Source organism: Saccoglossus kowalevskii, chromosome 14 (genome assembly GCF_978046115.1).
Source record: "Saccoglossus kowalevskii chromosome 14, keSacKowa6.1, whole genome shotgun sequence".
NCBI classification, from domain to species: Eukaryota; Metazoa; Hemichordata; class Enteropneusta; family Harrimaniidae; genus Saccoglossus; species Saccoglossus kowalevskii.
This window is the reverse complement of record NC_140654.1, coordinates 5891169-5915280: the sequence shown is the minus strand read 5'-3', so window position 1 is coordinate 5915280 and position 24112 is coordinate 5891169. Positions and strand designations below refer to the sequence as shown.

The window sequence follows — 24112 nt, the reverse complement described above, 5'->3', positions numbered from 1 at the left end:
TGAGTCTTGGTTACCGGTTAAATTTTGCTAATTTGGCGTTGGTAATCTTTATTTGGAACTGAGTAACGCCGCAACGTCGCCAGCAGAAACCTCATGGTATATCGATGTTGATGGTTGCGGCTCCATATTAATCGGAGATTTTACTGCGGGTCCAGGCAGCGGGTGGATCTTCCGAGAGCCCTTCAAGATTTATAAAACTCAGTTTCCAGGTGGTCAACAAACATTAAGTTCTCCCAATCCTAGTATTCTATGTGATGTACATCTAACATTCCAAAAATGCTGGTGAACGATTTGAACCTGACAAAAGTAATTGAAATAGATACCAGGAAGGGGAGGGGGTAAAAGAAAAGTTATATAACATTTTATTATTCAATAATTTATTAAAATACATAAGTTTGTCCAACTCCCTGTGATACAACACCTCAGACATAGCTCATTGTACTCGGCTTGAGTGTGGGCAAAAAGTTACTATTTGAATTTTTGATATCTTTTTTCATTAATGAGAAAGTTGACCCCGAAGTTAGAGTAACTGTTCAGCAGGAATGGCTTTTTAACTCTTCTGTGATTTTTTTTGACTTGGCTGATTTTGTTCATACTTGAAAGTCAGGTCGTACCATCACTAATTGCAAAAACAATCCTGACCCACCGCTACCATGGCAACAGCCAAAATCTGTTTTTTGAATACTTTCGCCAAATTTATTGCCTCCTACCAGTCTTGTAATAGCAGTGCCCAAATGATCATGCCTTTTATTCTGGCTACGTTGCCCACTCGTAAGAAATCACCGGCGCCGACATTGTTACCACTGTCAACGTAATCCCAACGCAGCTTTGAACTTTGAATAAAATGTAAATGCTGCCTCCAATCTAGAAAATACTATCGCAAAACGGTTGGAAATAATACATTTAACGGCTGAATACGTCCTAACAATAAAATAAAGTGACTTCTAATGACTGCCATGTTATTTTGCAAACCTCGTATAAGGTGCCCGGTTTTAGTTATAAACAGACGTTAGCTTCACGTTAATGTCCTTCCATGATAACAGCCGAAAACATATTGCTTGTTTTTTACCGGTTTTCATTGGCAACCGAAGTATTTTTATTTTGTAAACAAATTTTCGTCTGCTATTTTTATTCAGTTCAGATCGTTCAGAAACATTTTTGGCATATTAGGTGTACATCACATGGAATACTACGATTGAGAGAACTTGATGTATGTTGACTGATTTTTATCATAGTACGAAGTACCAGGAAGTTACTCAGTTACTAACTCAGTTACTAACGTCAAATGAGCAACATTTGACTGGTAATCCAGATTCATGTAATCCATAGCTAACAAGCAACATTACAAGCGAAGTTGTAGCATGCAGTACTAGTAAGTCATCCCGTCAGTGGAGTACCGCAGTAACACTGCATGTTTGCCATCAGCATTGTATTCAAACGAATCACGTGGTGTGCCGTTCTCGTTCAAACCCGGGATTCGATCAATAGGGGAGTCCCAGTAAAAAAAAAACATTGCAAATCGTGCAAGTTTAACATTTTCAAACCAATATACTAAAACAGAAATGCTCAGAGATGCAAATGAAGGATAGATATTACTTTTCACTATACACATCTCTGTTAATACTATCCCTCACATATTCTACTCCCAATTACTCCTGCGTAAAATGGACTAGCCTCTTTTCATGTTGACATTCAGAGTAAAATTATGTGACAGGCTGTTAAAATTGGCTGTTGCATACTCTTTCGCCGGTCTGGAAAATGTGTTTAATTAGCTCACATTCAAGCAACAATGCAGATTTCCCAGTTGGAGTGAAACTATTCGACTCTGCCATTAAAAATAGGGGTGTTTTGAGCAAAAAACGAATAACCCTGGAGTGCACACAACACACTGAATTTCGGAACAAATCTTGCATTATTTACAGCAGCAGAATACCACAGAAATATCAGACGAAACATGGAAACACTATATATTATATTTCGGCCCGAACCCTCTCTATTGCAATTCCAGAAATTACACCCATATGTGCATCCATTTTCAACCTTGGTATCATCCAACCCTGAAAACAAATTCTTAATACCACGCTGAAGCGTTTGGTAATAATGGCGTGTTAAACAATTGGCTACATGAGTGGAATGTGTGGAGGCCACGCCTCAGGATCTTAAATTTCCATGTAGTAGATTATGATTTGGAAGAAGAATAAGGTCAGTTCTCCACGAGGCGGCGGAGACTAGAGGTTGACACGATACCATCTGTTTGTGTCTTTGCTTGGTTGAAAGGTTTGTGAACGTGATGATCTCGGGTACGTTATGCGACGTTTAATAACACAAACATTAAACCGTTATATTTCTATAACCGGGTAGATATTCAAAACAGAGCGCTTTACCTGGTCGCAATACATAAATAGATGTACTATGAGTTTAATCTAGTGTGACCACCGCTGTCAACGGAGAACTGTACATCAGAAACAGGTGAGACATAGTATTGCAATACAATGTACTCAGGGTTGTTTACTTTTTAATGTATTAACAAGAATAATTTCGCTGAATTGGAATTGTCTAATTGTATTTTTGTTTTGTTTCCCATTTTGTTTGGCGAGGATGTTCTAACAATTTACGTTGACAGCATTCATCCGCTGACAAAGTCGGTAATAACGGCTATATAAAACGGGACTCGCTATGCTACAATCTGCGACATTTAAAAGACGGGTGCTTGGGACTCGTGCTCGTTCATCGGCCATTTATTTTATGTAACTAGTATTTCGTCAACTGAGATGTATGCGTCTAGTTCGTGTGGATGACTGAAATTCTGGATACTGTGAAATTAGTGAGCAATTACTCAGATATACGCTTAAAAGTCATAGCCAAACAAATTAACATTCGCGAACAAACATTAATGACTTGAATTACTACGGTGTCAAATGAGCAACATTTTTACGGCGTGTTGCAATGTTGTACTCACAGCTGTCTACGACCACTGGTCGACAACTGCATCCCTGGGGTCCGACTTCAAAAATGATCTAGTACGCATGTCTGTGAAAGAAAACGCGTTAAAAGGTTTTTTTTTAAAGAAAAGCATTCTAACGCGCATTACGCGTTTAGGGTTACCATTTCAGTCAAAATAGACAAAAAGGGTGTCTTTTCCGGTACTGCCAACGTGATAAGGGTGGTTATTTTTTAAATGAGATTATCGTTTTTTTATTGCTTTAAGGAATTCAATGATCGCAAAAACGAGGAAAACGTCAACGTCAGCCTCCTTGTTAACGACCCTCGATCACGGGCTATTACGGCATATGACCAACCCGTGCTTACACTGAAGGGTTAGAAAGCTCAAATATCGCGCTATCAGGCGCGAGTTCAAGGTGCGTGATCTTTTAGCTTTCTAACAGTGAAAAGGGTACGAAATTTTGACCTTTTAAAACGTGTTTAAAAACGTCATTAGCAGTCATGGTCAACACACAATTGCTTTGCTAGTTTTAAATTAAACATAGTCTCTCCACTAACATAAAGTGTTTCACAAAATCGACCAAGACCACCATGTGCGGATTCTTAACCAATTTAGAATCTAGCAATTGACACAGGGACAATATAGACACCAATTTAGTTCAATACAATTATATGCACACATAAATTGAACCAAGAATGCACACCGGCCAATCATAAACATACATTACACCACAAAATCTGCCTAAAACATAAACAATGACCTGTCAAATTTTGTATCATTATAAGTGGATTTGATATCATATGTGAAACCGATATAGCATAGTCCACCTGTTATACTGTGATAAATGTGAATATTGACACAGTACAGTCCAACTTATAAAACTTATAAAAAAGTGGGAAAAGATGACAACGAAAGCTGTTTCTAGATGCTAAATTCACCAGTTATATGCAAACATGAGATTAACTGTACTGGACATTATAACCACATTGCGCGCATATGGCTCAAATATCGTTTGTTGCAGACAGTGGTTATATAGCGATATGTAAATAATAGGTCATACGAATGGCAAAAATTACATTATAGTTGCTGAATAATGCAAAAGCTTATTATAATATTTTTTTATATTGTGGGATTCGAAGACAATATTCCCATCCAGAACATGTGTTGCGAAAAATGGAATGACCCTCACTTGCTGAATAACAAAAACAATTCTTAAATTTTGCCTGTCTTTATTGTTAAGGAACGATTTTTAAAACAAGTATAAGCTGTACGAATTTCTAAGTTTAAAAGATATTCGGGTAATTTTAAAAGTTTAAACGCTCTATAATAGTTTGCTCTAGAGGAAACTCACCAGAATACTGACCAGTATAAAATTATAAATGTTCTCCACGCTTTCCTTTGATCATTACAAACTTATAATAATATTTGGTAAACGTGTTTTAGCAATTATTGGTATTTGCAAGCAGTAATCATTAAACATTTAGAATGATAGTAAACAATGCTAGCCGTCCACTGTGGTGGTACTTTGTGTTAAATCCGGGAATATTCTACAGCAGTCTGGATGTATACTTCTCAAGTGGTGATAGAGTGTGTCACTGCCAAGTGAAATGAAAGAGGCAAACACTAGAAAGTGTTTTATTTGACCGAGAATGTGCTACATTACCACTATACTGTTTTTTTCACAGCTCATGACTTTATGCAAATTACAGGCCACGATTACACATTTCGAATGACGTTTACATACTAGCTAACTCAAAATACATTTTTTACCAGCATGTTTTCGCCAAAAAATAAATCTACTAAGTTTTATTCATGCATTTGTGTATATTTAATGTTTAAAAACAGTGTGTTTTGTCACTATTTTTTTTGTTTATTCTTATTAAACAATAATAACAGCAGGGTAAAACACAACGCTGATTTATCCCCTTTTTCACGCGCTTAGCAGCTATGTTGTAATGTACGACTTGTATAAAATGTGGGTGTGTATTGATTATTATGAATAATCCTTTAGTGCCCTGAAGCTTTGACTGAATTCCTGGACATGCTATGACTGCATTGCATACTTTACTCTAGAATTCTTTCACGATATTTCTGAGGTAGAAAATATAAACACACAAAAGCACATATTTTTAGAAATTCTGTGGCGTGACTAAACTAATGATCAATTACTTGAACATGACGTCATCGTGGTTAAGATGTCTTATTTCACTGGTCAAGTATTGATGATGTTGAACGTGTAAGTAGTAGGCCTTTCAATTATAATCAACATTGTCAAAATCATACCTGAAAGTTAGAGCGTTCCCGGGTTATACATATGACTTATTTATTGTGTACATAGCAATAAATACCACCATGCACTGTTCGAATTGTGCTTCAGTGCGTGCTAAACACAAATAACCTAGGAGGTACAAGTAAAATATTTGAAATGAGAGGAACTACTAGTTATACAAAAAAAACATGAGTTTGATGTACATCTCAGATTATTTCTAATAGAAAATGTTTTGATTTCGTTATATAATCCATCTTTGGCCATCGAACAGAGAATCTCGTATGTGATTCGATGACCCCTATGATGCTGAGTCCAGAAAATCTCGTGTGCGATTCGATGACCCCAATGATGCTGAGTCCATGGAACTGCTCGGTGGTATTCTATTGGCAAAGCAGATATCATCTGAATATCGTTACATATGTGCTACATTTATTACAGTACATATATTACTCGTCACGTCAAAAGCTTCAAATAAAATTTGTGCAGACATTACAACCAAAAATATGAACAGCGTGGATAAAGGTCACCTGGTCCATGTTGTTGCCATAGCAACGCTTATCCGCATTATTTGCACATTACAGCACACATGACTAACACGTAATCCGCAAGTACATCAAGAATATTTCTCTACAATAATTCAAAAAATATATTGGAAAATATTACTCTGCTCTTATCAATTAACAGCAATAACGCCCCATAATTCCATGGTAACTGAGTAAAAAAAAATCTTGATCAATATTGCATATAGATATTCTAAATTTTTTTTCTCAGTTTGTATTGATTCCTAACACGGATGTCATCCGATAGTGGTGTACTGTATATTCCACTTTCGTCGAGTATTGTTGGCAATCCGTCCAGTGTGGCTACATGCATATAGGTATTATCGCCATACAAATTATATGTAATTGTAAATATAGATCAGAAATATAAAAAACCGTCTACCAAATATTAAAAGTGTTCTGTCCTGCTCGTATATACTAGTAACTACATTGCGACGTAAGTGTATTTGTGCCATGTCATCGTTGCATTTATTAAAAATACGCTCAAATGTGAAAAATCTTTATGAGAGAAATTTTGACGTTGAAAAAGTTAATTTCATTGATCGGAGTCCATCAAGTGTTCAGTGTCTTTATTGCCATAGCAACGCCAATCACCGTTTTATTTTATAAAACGTCAGTTCTGAGTACTATACGCTCGTCTATTCATAAAGTCACATGACTCTTGGATTTGTGACATTGACATATTTGGAGGCTCTACAATAAGAATAGCATACGAAAATGCGCGGGAAATTATGATTATTCATTATGTATGTTGATTTTGTTGTCAATTCTAAAACCATTAACTGGTATTTTGATATACAACAGGTTTGTGTTGGGTATAGTTTGATTAAATCAATAAATATCTCTTTCGAGTAATTAAAATTTCGTGAAGGATATATCAAAAAGACATTCTATTTTAAAATTGAATTCTTTATTGATATCACAGTATAATCAAAATAAAACGGGCAGATTCAGTTTGATTTTTTTCGCGAGCAACAGAAGCACAATTTATGACCCTCTTCCTAAACCACGACGTAAAGTCGATTATCTGATTATCTTTTTCTATGGGTGAAACTCTGGGTATAGTTTGAGCTGTTGTGGTAGTTTCATCATGAATACGGATATTCAGTGAAAATATAGCGTGATTAGAGTATTGGGTTTGGTCAACATAAGCCTACAAAGAGGGTTAGAAAAAAAGTTACTAGTATTTTTACCCGTATGTTGTGTGACATTTGGGAAAATTTAACTATTCTTAGGTTGACCCAGTTTCAGTTGCATTGTTTTTAAATACATGGAAATGTTAATATTCATAAATTTATTGAAATTAATAATCCCCAGAACAATTGTCCAATATAGATAAGAAATTATAGTTTGAAACATATGTATAACTACTTCTCAGCATTGAAAGAAAGAAATCTATATAAATAAATCTATACGTCGTGTGTATATAATATAATAATTAAAATTGAAAGAATTGGATGTATTTCGCGGTCAGTGTAACGAAAATATTTGTTGACAATTTTATAAACTGGCTTGGCATTTCCCAACACCAATTAAATAAGATTACACAGCATGTTGGCAATATTTAACAAATCCATAATCACTCTCGATAATTTCGTTCTATGGTTGCATTTGAGGTTTTTATCATTTTAATAGGTGTATATGTTTTAATACATGATACAGGCACACTCACGGACATTTCTATAAAATAGTAATTAGAGAACTTATTATATAACCTGGGTAATAAAAACCATTTTTTTCCGTACTATAATGATAACGTGTAACGTGGAAATATTATGGCGGCTGCAGGTTTTTTTAAAAATATTTTATTCACTGACATTTATTTTGTAGTTACATTTTGATGTATACCATGGAGTCCTTGGTATCTTTTGCTTACTGATTTGACTATACTGTGTACTTTTCAGTTTCAAGTACTGTGTTCTCCAGCATAAATATCTGATTCGTTAAAGATAGGATTGTAATGTGAATTTCGTTCATTATAACCTGTTTGATGAAGCTATCTTCAGGTCCTACCTGTTATTTGGATTCCCATGTTGACTATGGCCCGTACCGTTTAATTACTTAATACTTACTTATCAGTGTCTGGCTGGTATATACAAAATGCGACCAAGAAAAATGTCAGGACGGTAAGAAAGGATGAAAGTCAGCTGCCCGTGTCAAGAGAGCCGCAGAATCAAAATAATCTGTCATCCGTCGCCGTGCATACTAGCGACATGATTTCACACATAGAAATTGAGAATCGCATTTGCATAGAAATGAACACTAAATACAGCCACCCCGGCTAGCAATCGAATCATCAGTCTGCATGTGTGATGTCATTGGTATTTCCTTCTATTTGCTTAGTGGTCTGAAAGTGAATGTTGTTAAATTCGAGAGTGTGTCTTTACGCACGGAGACGTCAACAATATTGGTACAGTCAAAGACGCGTTGAACAGAAAGTCTAGTTTGGGTTAGTGCCATTGTCAAATTTTGGGGAGTAGAGGACTACAGAAGACGTTCCAGTAAGGAATTGTTATGCATATCAAAATCCTATATTGGAACAGAACATGGTGGTCTATATTCACCAAAAACGACGTAACCATGTTTATAGACGTACAACGAACTCAAATCAAAGACAAAAGTCGTCCAATCCAAACGACCTGCGTTCTTGAAAATCGAGTCGTATCGCTTTATTTTCCGTGCGTAAAAAAGGTAGAAGCCAAAAAGTAATTTCATGAAGAATATATTCTAAAAAAAGAAGACATTCTATTTGAAAATTGATGACTCTGCCTAACCCACGACGTAAAAGTAGTTTCCATCATGAATACGGATATTCAGTGAAAATATAGCGTGATTAGTGTATTGGGCTTGGTCAACATAAGTCTACAAAGAGGATTAGCAAAAAAAAGATTTACTAGTATTTTGCGTGACATTTGGGAAAATATAACTATTCTTAGGTTGACCCAGTTTCAATCCCTAGAACAATTTTCCAATATAGATAAGAAATTATAGTTTGAAACATAAGTATAACTATTTCTCAGCATTGAAATAAATAAATAAATTTATATAAATTAATCTATACGTGTGTATATAATAAAATAATTAAAATTGAAAAAAAATCTGGGCGTATTTCGCGGTCAGTGTTATTTACGAAAATATTTGTTGACAATTTTATAAACTGGCTTGGCATTTCCCAACACCAATTATATATAATTACACAGCATGTTAGCAATGATTAACAAATTCATAATTACTCTCGATAATTTTGTTCTATGGTTGCATTTGAGGCACACTCACGAAAATTCCCATGAAATAGTAATTAGAGAATTTATTATACAACCTGGGCGATAGAAATCATTATTTTTAATGATAACGTGTAACTTCATGCGGAAATCCTTTGGCGGCTTCAGGTTATTTTTTTTAAATATTTTATTAACTGACATTTATTTTGTAGTTTCAAGTACAATTCGTACATGGCAGTTTCCAGTACTGTGTTCTGTAGCATAAATATCTGATTGTAATGTAAATTTCGTTCATTAATGCTGTATGTTGACGCTATCTTCATGTTCTGCCTGTTTCTAGGCATACAACGAACATAAAAACAAAGACAAAAGTCGTCCGATCCAAACGACCAGCGTTCTTGAAAATCGAGTCTTATAGTCTTATTTTCCATGCAAATAAAAGCCCCCCCCCCAAAAAAATATAACTCCAGCAACGAAAAATCGGGGATAATAATTGAGAGGTGAGAGACTATTTACCTCAGCAATAGCTACAGTGATTGTGACTCAATCTATATTAGCAAAATTTCGGGAAACGCAGTGACCAGTGGGACCCAAAACGACAGAAATTTTATGAATTTTAATGAAGAACATGAATCCAGTGTTATTACACACTCCAGGGGAACAAATAAGTTCGTGATATAATTAAATCTGGTGAGCAAATATTCAAGGATAAACAAACATGGCGATAATAATGCAACAGTTTATGTCCCGCCTTTGCTAGTTTTCGGGTCCGTAGGGTTTTATGAAAGTCATACTAGTGAAATCGTTTGTATTGTTTTTACCTATCTATACAATACATTTTGCGATAGGCCTCTTTCGTGGTCAGTATTATTCACCAAAATATTTGTTCACAATTCAATAGACCTTTTATAATTGACTTTGTAATTCCCATCACCAATTAAATATAGAGTCACAACATTTCGGCTATTTTTTAACAAATCTAAAATCACTCTTAATAGTTTTCCTTACTTTGCAAGTGTATTATGTTTACATTTGAAGTTTTGATGATTTTAATGGGTGTATATTTTTTAGTACATACATGTACATGTACACTCACAAAAATACCCATCAAGTATTAGTATTAAAGAGAATTTATTTCATAACAGAAAACAGGCATAGCTTTCCCATGCCATAATTATTCATTTTTCTTGTCTGTGTAACTTTATGCAAGTACACCAAGAATATTTCTCTACAATAATTCAAAAAATATATTGGAAAATATTACTCTGCTCTTATCAATTAACAGCAATAACGCCCCATAATTCCATGGTAACTGAGTAAAAAAAAATCTTGATCAATATTGCATATAGATATTCTAAATTTTTTTTTCTCAGTTTGTATTGATTCCTAACACGGATGTCATCCGATAGTGGTGTACTGTATATCCCACTTTCGTCGAGTATTGTTGACAATCCGTCCAGTGTGGCTACATGCATATAGGTATTATCGCCATACAAATTATATGTAATTGTAAATATAGATCAGAAATATAAAAAAACGTCTACCAAATATTAAAAGTGTTCTGTCCTGCTCGTATATACTAGTAACTACATTGCGACGTAAGTGTATTTGTGTCATGTCATCGTTGCATTTATTAAAAATACGCTAAAATGTGAAAAAATTTCATGAGAGAAATTTTGACGTTGAAAAAGTTCATTTCATTGATCGGAGTCCATCAAGTGTTCAGTGTCTTTATTGCCATAGCAACGCCAATTACCGTTTTATTTTATAAAACGTCAGTTCTGAGTATTATACGCTTGTCTATTCAGTGAAGTCACATGACTCTTGGATTTGTGATATTGACATATTTGGAGGCTCTACAATAAGAATAGTATACGAAAATGCGCGGGAAATCATGATTATTCATTATGTATGTTGATTTTTTGTCAATTCTAAAACGATTAACTGATATTTTGATATACAACACGTTTGTGTTGGGTATAGTTTGATTAAATCAATAAATATCTGTTTCGAGTAATTCAAATTTCGTGAAGGATATATCCAAAAGACATTCTATTTTAAAATTGAATTCTTTATTGATATCACAGAATAATCAAAATAAAACGGGCAGATTCAGTTTGATTTTTTTTTCGCGAGCAACAGAAGCACAATTTATGACCCTCTTCCTAAACCACGACGTAAAGTTGATTATCTGATTATCTTTTTCTATGGGTGAAACACTGGGTATAGTTTGAGCTGTTGTGGTAGTTTCTATCATGAATACGGATATTCAGTGAAAATATAGCGTGATTAGAGTATTGGGTTTGGTCAACATAAGCCTACAAAGAGGGTTAGAAAAAAAAGTTAGTAGTATTTTTACCCGTCAATTGTGTGACATTTGGCAAAATTTAACTATTCTTAGGTTGACCCAGTTTCAGTTGCATTGTTTTTAAATACTTGGAAATGTTAATATTCATAAATTTATGGAAATTAATAATCCCCAGAACAATTGTCCAATATAGATAAGAAATTATAGTTTGAAACATATGTATAACTACTTCTCAGCATTGAAAGAAAGAAATCTATATAAATAAATCTATACGTCGTGTGTATATAATATAATAATTAAAATTGAAAGAATTGGATGTATTTCGCGGTCAGTGTAACGAAAATATTTGTTGACAATTTTATAAACTGGCTTGGCATTTCCCAACACCAATTAAATAAGATTACACAGCATGTTGGCAATATTTAACAAATCCATAATCACTCTCGATAATTTCGTTCTATGGTTGCATTTGAGGTTTTTATCATTTTAATAGGTGTATATGTTTTAATACATGATACAGGCACACTCACGGACATTTCTATAAAATAGTAATTAGAGAACTTATTATATAACCTGGGTAATAAAAACCATTTTTTTCCGTACTATAATGATAACGTGTAACGTGGAAATATTATGGCGGCTGCAGGTTTTTTTTTAAATATTTTATTCACTGACATTTATTTTGTAGTTACATTTTGATGTATACCATGGAGTCCTTGGTATCTTTTGCTTACTGATTTGACTATACTGTGTACTTTTCAGTTTCAAGTACTGTGTTCTCCAGCATAAATATCTGATTCGTTAAAGATAGGATTGTAATGTGAATTTCGTTCATTATAACCTGTTTGATGAAGCTATCTTCAGGTCCTACCTGTTATTTGGATTCCCATGTTGACTATGGCCCGTACCGTTTAATTACTTAATACTTACTTATCAGTGTCTGGCTGGTATATACAAAATGCGACCAAGAAAAATGTCAGGACGGTAAGAAAGGATGAAAGTCAGCTGCCCGTGTCAAGAGAGCCGCAGAATCAAAATAATCTGTCATCCGTCGCCGTGCATACTAGCGACATGATTTCACACATAGAAATTGAGAATCGCATTTGCATAGAAATGAACACTAAATACAGCCACCCCGGCTAGCAATCGAATCATCAGTCTGCATGTGTGATGTCATTGGTATTTCCTTCTATTTGCTTAGTGGTCTGAAAGTGAATGTTGTTAAATTCGAGAGTGTGTCTTTACGCACGGAGACGTCAACAATATTGGTACAGTCAAAGACGCGTTGAACAGAAAGTCTAGTTTGGGTTAGTGCCATTGTCAAATTTTGGGGAGTAGAGGACTACAGAAGACGTTCCAGTAAGGAATTGTTATGCATATCAAAATCCTATATTGGAACAGAACATGGTGGTCTATATTCACCAAAAACGACGTAACCATGTTTATAGACGTACAACGAACTCAAATCAAAGACAAAAGTCGTCCAATCCAAACGACCTGCGTTCTTGAAAATCGAGTCGTATCGCTTTATTTTCCGTGCGTAAAAAAGGTAGAAGCCAAAAAGTAATTTCATGAAGAATATATTCTAAAAAAAGAAGACATTCTATTTGAAAATTGATGACTCTGCCTAACCCACGACGTAAAAGTAGTTTCCATCATGAATACGGATATTCAGTGAAAATATAGCGTGATTAGTGTATTGGGCTTGGTCAACATAAGTCTACAAAGAGGATTAGCAAAAAAAAGATTTACTAGTATTTTGCGTGACATTTGGGAAAATATAACTATTCTTAGGTTGACCCAGTTTCAATCCCTAGAACAATTTTCCAATATAGATAAGAAATTATAGTTTGAAACATAAGTATAACTATTTCTCAGCATTGAAATAAATAAATAAATTTATATAAATTAATCTATACGTGTGTATATAATAAAATAATTAAAATTGAAAAAAAATCTGGGCGTATTTCGCGGTCAGTGTTATTTACGAAAATATTTGTTGACAATTTTATAAACTGGCTTGGAATTTCCCAACACCAATTATATATAATTACACAGCATGTTAGCAATGATTAACAAATTCATAATTACTCTCGATAATTTTGTTCTATGGTTGCATTTGAGGCACACTCACGAAAATTCCCATGAAATAGTAATTAGAGAATTTATTATACAACCTGGGCGATAGAAATCATTATTTTTAATGATAACGTGTAACTTCATGCGGAAATCCTTTGGCGGCTTCAGGTTATTTTTTTTAAATATTTTATTAACTGACATTTATTTTGTAGTTTCAAGTACAATTCGTACATGGCAGTTTCCAGTACTGTGTTCTGTAGCATAAATATCTGATTGTAATGTAAATTTCGTTCATTAATGCTGTATGTTGACGCTATCTTCATGTTCTGCCTGTTTCTAGGCATACAACGAACATAAAAACAAAGACAAAAGTCGTCCGATCCAAACGACCAGCGTTCTTGAAAATCGAGTCTTATAGTCTTATTTTCCATGCAAATAAAAGCCCCCCCCCCAAAAAAAATATAACTCCAGCAACGAAAAATCGGGGATAATAATTGAGAGGTGAGAGACTATTTACCTCAGCAATAGCTACAGTGATTGTGACTCAATCTATATTAGCAAAATTTCGGGAAACGCAGTGACCAGTGGGACCCAAAACGACAGAAATTTTATGAATTTTAATGAAGAACATGAATCCAGTGTTATTACACACTCCAGGGGAACAAATAAGTTCGTGATATAATTAAATCTGGTGAGCAAATATTCAAGGATAAACAAACATGGCGATAATAATGCAACAGTTTATGTCCCGCCTTTGCTAGTTTTCGGGTCCGTAGGGTTTTATGAAAGTCATACTAGTGAAATCGTTTGTATTGTTTTTACCTATCTATACAATACATTTTGCGATAGGCCTCTTTCGTGGTCAGTATTATTCACCAAAATATTTGTTCACAATTCAATAGACCTTTTATAATTGACTTTGTAATTCCCATCACCAATTAAATATAGAGTCACAACATTTCGGCTATTTTTTAACAAATCTAAAATCACTCTTAATAGTTTTCCTTACTTTGCAAGTGTATTATGTTTACATTTGAAGTTTTGATGATTTTAATGGGTGTATATTTTTTAGTACATACATGTACATGTACACTCACAAAAATACCCATCAAGTATTAGTATTAAAGAGAATTTATTTCATAACAGAAAACAGGCATAGCTTTCCCATGCCATAATTATTCATTTTTCTTGTCTGTGTAACTTTATGCAAGTACACCAAGAATATTTCTCTACAATAATTCAAAAAATATATTGGAAAATATTACTCTGCTCTTATCAATTAACAGCAATAACGCCCCATAATTCCATGGTAACTGAGTAAAAAAAAATCTTGATCAATATTGCATATAGATATTCTAAATTTTTTTTTCTCAGTTTGTATTGATTCCTAACACGGATGTCATCCGATAGTGGTGTACTGTATATCCCACTTTCGTCGAGTATTGTTGACAATCCGTCCAGTGTGGCTACATGCATATAGGTATTATCGCCATACAAATTATATGTAATTGTAAATATAGATCAGAAATATAAAAAAACGTCTACCAAATATTAAAAGTGTTCTGTCCTGCTCGTATATACTAGTAACTACATTGCGACGTAAGTGTATTTGTGTCATGTCATCGTTGCATTTATTAAAAATACGCTAAAATGTGAAAAAATTTCATGAGAGAAATTTTGACGTTGAAAAAGTTCATTTCATTGATCGGAGTCCATCAAGTGTTCAGTGTCTTTATTGCCATAGCAACGCCAATTACCGTTTTATTTTATAAAACGTCAGTTCTGAGTATTATACGCTTGTCTATTCAGTGAAGTCACATGACTCTTGGATTTGTGATATTGACATATTTGGAGGCTCTACAATAAGAATAGTATACGAAAATGCGCGGGAAATCATGATTATTCATTATGTATGTTGATTTTTTGTCAATTCTAAAACGATTAACTGATATTTTGATATACAACACGTTTGTGTTGGGTATAGTTTGATTAAATCAATAAATATCTGTTTCGAGTAATTCAAATTTCGTGAAGGATATATCCAAAAGACATTCTATTTTAAAATTGAATTCTTTATTGATATCACAGAATAATCAAAATAAAACGGGCAGATTCAGTTTGATTTTTTTTTCGCGAGCAACAGAAGCACAATTTATGACCCTCTTCCTAAACCACGACGTAAAGTTGATTATCTGATTATTTTTTTCTATGGGTGAAACACTGGGTATAGTTTGAGCTGTTGTGGTAGTTTCTATCATGAATACGGATATTCAGTGAAAATATAGCGTGATTAGAGTATTGGGTTTGGTCAACATAAGCCTACAAAGAGGGTTAGAAAAAAAAGTTAGTAGTATTTTTACCCGTCAATTGTGTGACATTTGGCAAAATTTAACTATTCTTAGGTTGACCCAGTTTCAGTTGCATTGTTTTTAAATACTTGGAAATGTTAATATTCATAAATTTATGGAAATTAATAATCCCCAGAACAATTGTCCAATATAGATAAGAAATTATAGTTTGAAACATATGTATAACTACTTCTCAGCATTGAAAGAAAGAAATCTATATAAATAAATCTATACGTCGTGTGTATATAATATAATAATTAAAATTGAAAGAATTGGATGTATTTCGCGGTCAGTGTAACGAAAATATTTGTTGACAATTTTATAAACTGGCTTGGCATTTCCCAACACCAATTAAATAAGATTACACAGCATGTTGGCAATATTTAACAAATCCATAATCACTCTCGATAATTTCGTTCTATGGTTGCATTTGAGGTTTTTATCATTTTAATAGGTGTATATGTTTTAATACATGATACAGGCACACTCACGGACATTTCTATAAAATAGTAATTAGAGAACTTATTATATAACCTGGGTAATAAAAACCATTTTTTTCCGTACTATAATGATAACGTGTAACGTGGAAATATTATGGCGGCTGCAGGTTTTTTTTTAAATATTTTATTCACTGACATTTATTTTGTAGTTACATTTTGATGTATACCATGGAGTCCTTGGTATCTTTTGCTTACTGATTTGACTATACTGTGTACTTTTCAGTTTCAAGTACTGTGTTCTCCAGCATAAATATCTGATTCGTTAAAGATAGGATTGTAATGTTTGATGACGCTATCTTCAGGTCCTACCTGTTATTTGGATTCCCATGTTGACTATGGCCCGTACCGTTTAATTACTTAATATTTACTTATCAGTGTCTGGCTGGTATATACAAAATGCGACCAAGAAAAACGTCAGGACGGTAAGAAAGAATGAAAGTCAGCTGCCCGTGTCAAGAGAGCCGCAGAATCAAAACAATCTGTCATCCGTAGCCGTGCATACTAGCGACATGATTTCACACATAGAAATTGAGAATCGCATTTGCATAGAAATGAACACTAAATACAGCCACCCCGGCTAGCAATCGAATCATCAGTCTGCATGTGTGATGTCATTGGTATTTCCTTCTATTTGCTTAGTGGTCTGAAAGTGAATGTTGTTAAATTCGAGAGTGTGTCTTTACGCAAGGAGACGTCAACAATATTGGTACAGTCAAAGACGCGTTGAACAGAAAGTCTAGTTTGGGTTAGTGCCATTGTCAAATTTTGGGGAGTAGAGGACTACAGAAGACGTTCCAGTAAGGAATTGTTATGCATATCAAAATCCTATATTGGAACAGAACATGGTGGTCTATATTCACCAAAAACGACATAACCATGTTTATAGACGTACAACGAACTCAAATCAAAGACAAAAGTCGTCCAATCCAAACGACCTGCGTTCTTGAAAATCGAGTCGTATCGCTTTATTTTCCGTGCGTAAATAAGGTAGAGGCCAAAAAGTAATTTCATGAAGAATATATTCTAAAAAAAGAAGACATTCTAATTGAAAATTGATGACTCTGCCTAACCCACGACGTAAAAGTAGTTTCCATCATGAATACGGATATTCAGTGAAAATATAGCGTGATTAGTGTATTGGGCTTGGTCAACATAAGTCTACAAAGAGGATTAGCAAAAAAAGGATTTACTAGTATTTTGCGTGACATTTGGGAAAATATAACTATTCTTAGGTTGACCCAGTTTCAATCCCTAGAACAATTTTCCAATATAGATAAGAAATTATAGTTTGAAACATAAGTATAACTATTTCTCAGCATTGAAATAAATAAATAAATTTATATAAATAAATCTATACGTGTGTATATAATAAAATAATTAAAATTGAAAAAAAATCTGGGCGTATTTCGCGGTCAGTGTTATTTACGAAAATATTTGTTGACAATTTTATAAACTGGCTTGGCATTTCCCAACACCAATTATATATAATTACACAGCATGTTAGCAATGTTTAACAAATTCATAATTACTCTCGATAATTTTGTTCTATGGTTGCATTTGAGGCACACTCACGAAAATTCCCACGAAATAGTAATTAGAGAATTTATTATACAACCTGGGCGATAGAAATCATTATTTTTAATGATAACGTGTAACTTCATGCGGAAATCCCTTGGCGGCTTCAGGTTAATTTTTTAAATATTTTATTAACTGACATTTATTTTGTAGTTTCAAGTACAATTCGTACATGGCAGTTTCCAGTACTGTGTTCTGTAGCATAAATATCTGATTGTAATGTAAATTTCGTTCATTAATGCTGTATGTTGACGCTATCTTCATGTTCTGCCTGTTTCTAGGCATACAACGAACATAAAAACAAAGACAAAAGTCGTCCGATCCAAACGACCTGCGTTCTTGAAAATCGAGTCTTATAGTCTTATTTTCCATGCAAAAAAAAGCCCCCCCCCCCCAAAAAAAATATAACTCCAGCAACGAAAAATCGGGGATAATAATTGAGAGGTGAGAGACTATTTACCTCAGCAATAGCTACAGTGATTGTGACTCAATCTATATTAGCAAAATTTCGGGAAACGCAGTGACCAGTGGGACCCAAAACGACAGAAATTTTATGAATTTTAATGAAGAACATGAATCCAGTGTTATTACACACTCCAGGGGAACAAATAAGTTCGTGATATAATTAAATCTGGTGAGCAAATATTCAAGGATAAACAAACATGGCGATAATAATGCAACAGTTTATTTCCCGCCTTTGTTAGTTTTCGGGTCCGTAGGGTTTTATGAAAGTCATACTAGTGAAATCGTTTGTATTGTTTTTACCTATCTATACAATACATTTTGCGATAGGCCTCTTTCGTGGTCAGTATTATTCACCAAAATATTTGTTCACAATTCAATAGACCTTTTATAATTGACTTTGTAATTCCCATCACCAATTAAATATAGAGTCACAACATTTCGGCTATTTTTTAACAAATCTAAAATCACTCTTAATAGTTTTCCTTACTTTGCAAGTGTATTATGTTTACATTTGAAGTTTTGATGATTTCAATGGGTGTATATTTTTTAGTACATACATGTACATGTACACTCACAAAAATACTCATCAAGTATTAGTATTAAAGAGAATTTATTTCATAACAGAAAAAAAGCATAGCTTTCCCATGCCATAATTATTCATTTTTCTTGTCTGTGTAACTTTATGCAAGTACACCAAGAATATTTCTCTACAATAATTCAAAAAATATATTGGAAAATATTACTCTGCTCTTATCAATTAACAGCAATAACGCCCCATAATTCCATGGTAACTGAGTAAAAAAAAAATCTTGATCAATATTGCATATAGATATTCTAATTTTTTTTTCTCAGTTTGTATTGATTCCTAACACGGATGTCATCCGATAGTGGTGTACTGTATATCCCACTTTCGTCGAGTATTGTTGACAATCCGTCCAGTGTGGCTACATGCATATAGGTATTATCGCCATACAAATTATATGTAATTGTAAATATAGATCAGAAATATAAAAAAACGTCTACCAAATATTAAAAGTGTTCTGTCCTGCTCGTATATACTAGTAACTACATTGCGACGTAAGTGTATTTGTGCCATGTCATCGTTGCATTTATTAAAAATACGCTAAATGTGAAAAATCTTTATGAGAGAAATTTTGACGTTGAAAAAATTCATTTCATTGATCGGAGTCCATCAAGTGTTCAGTGTCTTTATTGCCATAGCAACGCCAATTACCGTTTTATTTTATAAAACGTCAGTTCTGAGTATTATACGCTCGTCTATTCAGTGAAGTCACATGACTCTTGGATTTGTGATATTGACATATTTGGAGGCTCTACAATAAGAATAGTATACGAAAATGCGCGGGAAATCATGATTATTCATTATGTATGTTGATTTTTTTGTCAATTCTAAAACGATTAACTGATATTTTGATATACAACACGTTTGTGTTGGGTATAGTTTGATTAAATCAATAAATATCTGTTTCGAGTAATTCAAATTTCGTGAAGGATATATCCAAAAGACATTCTATTTTAAAATTGAATTCTTTATTGATATCACAGTATAATCAAAATAAAACGGGCAGATTCAGTTTGATTTTTTTTTCGCGAGCAACAGAAGCACAATTTATGACCCTCTTCCTAAACCACGACGTAAAGTCGATTATCTGATTATCTTTTTCTATGGGTGAAACTCTGGGTATAGTTTGAGCTGTTGTGGTAGTTTCTATCATGAATACGGATATTCAGTGAAAATATAGCGTGATTAGAGTATTGGGTTTGGTCAACATAAGTCTACAAAGAGGGTTAGAAAAAAAAGTTACTAGTATTTTTACCCGTATGTTGCGTGACATTTGGCAAAATTTAACTATTCTTAGGTTGACCCAGTTTCAGTTGCATTGTTTTTAAATACTTGGAAATGTTAATATTCATAAATTTATTGAAATTAATAATCCCCAGAACAATTGTCCAATATAGATAAGAAATTATAGTTTGAAACATATGTATAATTACTTCTCAGCATTGAAAGAAAGAAATCTATATAAATAAATCTATACGTGTATATAATAATTAAAATTGAAAGAATTGGATGTATTTCGCGGTCAGTGTAACGAAAATATTTGTTGACAATTTTATAAACTGGCTTGGCATTTCCCAACACCAATTAAATAAGATTACACAGCATGTTGGCAATATTTAACAAATCCATAATCACTCTCGATAATTTCGTTCTATGGTTGCATTTGAGGTTTTTATCATTTTAATAGGTGTATATGTTTTAATACATGATACAGGCACACTCACGGAAATTTCTATAAAATAGTAATTAGAGAACTTATTATATAACCTGGGTAATAAAAACCATTTTTTTCCGTACTATAATGATAACGTGTAACGTGGAAATATTATGGCGGCTGCAGGTTTTTTTAAAATATTTTATTCACTGACATTTATTTTGTAGTTACATTTTGATGTATACCATGGAGTCCTTGGTATCCTTTGCTTACTGATTTGACTATACTGTGTACTTTTCAGTTTCAAGTACTGTGTTCTCCAGCATAAATATCTGATTCGTTAAAGATAGGATTGTAATGTGAATTTCGTTCATTATAACCTGTTTGTTTAATTACTTAATACTTACTTATCAGTGTCTGGCTGGTATATACAAAATGCGACCAAGAAAAACGTCAGGACGGTAAGAAAGGATGAAAGTCAGCTGCCCGTGTCAAGAGAGCCGCAGAATCAAAATAATCTGTCATCCGTCGCCGTGCATACTAGCGACATGATTTCACATGATTTTTTAACAAATCTAAAATCACTCTTAATAGTTTTCGCTGAAAAGACTTTTTGGATGTTTTGTATGGAATTTATTTTCACGGATTTTTGGCAAGTTGAATGTAAAATATAGGAAAAATGTATATTCGCTGGATTTTATTTTCACTGAATCATTCCTTCAGCGAAAATAGTGAAAATTAATTGCAAGCGAATATAAAGTATTTTACAGTAAGTAAAAATAGAAAGCTAAATAACACTTACCTGTGTCAACTAATGAAAATGACAGCAATTTGGCAGCAGTCTGTCGGTCATCGCCATTCACAGAAATGAAAATCATTGAATGCAGACACACCACATTGTGTGTAATATTTATTGTATATTAGTGCTGTAATTCACTATGGTGGGGGAATAGGCCAACAACAAATTTGAGGAACTTTAAAAGCGTAATTTTACGGCACGTAAATTAAAAAACATAATTTAATGCACGTGAATTCCATGAAGTATGTTTCAATGTTCAGGTTATCTCTTATGCGATTGCAGTCTTTGAAGCACACTTGAGGAACTCTAAAAAGGCACGTGACTTAAAAAACGCAATTTAATGCACGTAAATTTCACGACAAACGTTTCAATGTTCTAGTTGTCTGTGGCGAAGGAAAGGCCGAGGATAAATAAAAATGGCTGCAAAGGTCAAAAATATTAATCACACTTCCACCATGTTTAATAGTCGAAGACAAATTGGAGATTTTTTGAACTTTCTCGGCGATAACTCCGTAAATTGCGACCAAACCGTTATCGGCACGATTCCAGTGACGACTCCCAAAACGCAATTAAAGGCAAATACACACGTAAGCGTTAAAACAAATTTTAAATTGTAGCACGCGAGACTCAGCTATTGTATACCCATGAGAGCAACTGGAATTAAGTAAGGAACGTATTTCAGCGCAAAGTCATTTTTATTGCCCAACGCCTTTAGGTCCATGTGCTGCAAGTTAGAGAGTGGAAATATCTAAGCGACCGTCTCTCAGCAAATGATTTTTAAGTCTAACTCGACCGAAAGTGAAAATATGTTATTACTATATACATCCAAACAAATAAGGTAGTACTATTATATTGTATGTCAAATACACATGATGTATTTTAAATTCATATTTTTTATATTATACCAATATCACAATCAGAATAATCTTGAAATATTTGTTTTTTGTTTTTACCAGACAAGGTCCGTTTATTGGGTCACCGCCTCGAACATTGTCAGATTCTGTTCAACCAGTGTGTTTTAAAGTGCGCCCTCTTTGGTAAGTTTACATCGTTTAGTTTTATTTCCATTGCAGGATACATGAATTAGAGGCGCGTTCAATTCGATGTATTTCGGTCAAATACGAATAATCACGCATGGGTTCGTCGGATATCTGCAAAACCGTGCGATTTGGACGATCCTCATAATTATAATGAATTTATATATTGGTTGATATTATTTATTGAATTATAAAATAGAAATGCGAATGTGTCAGTTTCATACTCCGCCAACCAAACATTATAAATGTGCCTTTATAAGCTTTAGATGACAGACATCCACGGCATGTCGAGTATGCGTTGATGTCCTTCATGATTTTTGAATTTTAGGTCCAATATTTAGGTTCAAAAACTTGAATGGCATTATTATTCAATTTCAGATTCTACCAACAATGCATAGAAAAGCTGTAGCGATATTGTACGTTGTAGTAATGGCGGAGTTGATGTCATATGCAGTCTGTCTTCCAGTAAATGGAACCAGTGATGCATTAACATTCGACGAGTTTGCAAAAATCGAACGTGCCAATTTAATGCAATACCAGTCAGTAAGTACAGTGTGCCACACCATATTGCAAGAGCTAAAACAATAGAACACTCTTGATATCACACAGGTTATTACGAGGATACCTCAAGGTATGCACGAGTACAGTACAGCGGAAGTATCGACCGACGCGCATTGAAGGTCGATGCGCGGCGTACTGTCTGTGCATACTTTACGGTATTCTCGTAATAACCTTATTATTATGCACCTTTTTTTTTCCAAGGATACACCAACGCCGAAATCCAAAATATTTAGAATAGAATCAGCGACTGGAACTTCTTTATGTTGAATTCGGTTAAACTCTGGTGGCAGCCATGTTTGTTTTTATTATTAAAAGACGCGTACGCGCGTAATCATTCTATATTAGGAATTCGCATTTCCTAATATGGTAAGATGAAAATACCCCGTAAAATACCGCAAAATTGCGGCACGCTGTAACTTATGGCGTTACGGTGACAGATGTATAATAATTAACGTTACTTACAAAAGTGCGAATACGTTGCGTTTGTGCATACTCTGAAATATTTGACGCCGGGATATCGGATTAACATACCAATATGACATGATGATGGTCACACAACCCTGTAACATTTAGTACCACATATTGAATATTCTTTGTGTGTCTAAATGCATTGTATGATGTACAGAAATGTAACAAACTATAACCAGAGCTGACAACAGTGACACCAAATATATGAAACTGTCGGCGGGCGTAAACATTTTCCACAACAAATTTATACACTGACGAATCGGGAATGTTTTCCCGGTATATCGGGATGTCAACCACGATCGGCACGTGTCTGGAATCAATGACAAAATTAGGATAACAATGGACTCGAATGAAACATGACGAGGAGGTATACTCGTAATAACCTTCATATCAATTCTACACATGATATGTATCCCGCTAGACGCGTGTGACATGTGACATAGTGCAATTATTCCCACAACGCCAAAACTGGCCTACGTTATATTGAGGGGGTTGATATGTTTTTTTAATGTCAAAATTAGGAATTTGGTTTATGTGTCTAGTTTGGTGAGTTATTCCCAGTTGTAGAAATATTAAAAATAATAAATTACGAAATGGGAACTTGAATGATACATGTATTTTCTCACCGTCCTTTGGACGTGTACTTTCGAACATTATTTTGATAAGTTATTGGGAATTCCATCTTGCCCTCGGCATCGTATAGTTACGGGTCTTGTGCGTATGTGGCTCCAGCGTAGTTTT

The 24112-nt window shown here is 34.0% G+C and overlaps 1 protein-coding gene across 2 annotated transcripts in view; it reads left to right on the top strand.

The window, feature by feature from the left end:
* The first annotated feature begins 2274 nt into the window (after positions 1-2274).
* The window catches only part of LOC100366851 (globin-3-like), a 40598-nt gene continuing 18760 nt past the window's right edge, over positions 2275-24112 (top strand). The window contains exons 1-4 of one of the 2 annotated variants that reach the window (XM_085507625.1): positions 2275-2469; positions 3209-3359; positions 22262-22342; positions 22721-22885. In XM_085507625.1, the coding sequence (XP_085363751.1) occupies positions 22733-22885 (153 nt within the window). In that variant the 5' untranslated portion in view covers positions 2275-2469; positions 3209-3359; positions 22262-22342; positions 22721-22732. The remainder of the gene's footprint in view (positions 2470-3208; positions 3360-22261; positions 22343-22720; positions 22886-24112) is intronic. The other variant, XM_002732444.4, reaches the window with a different exon arrangement.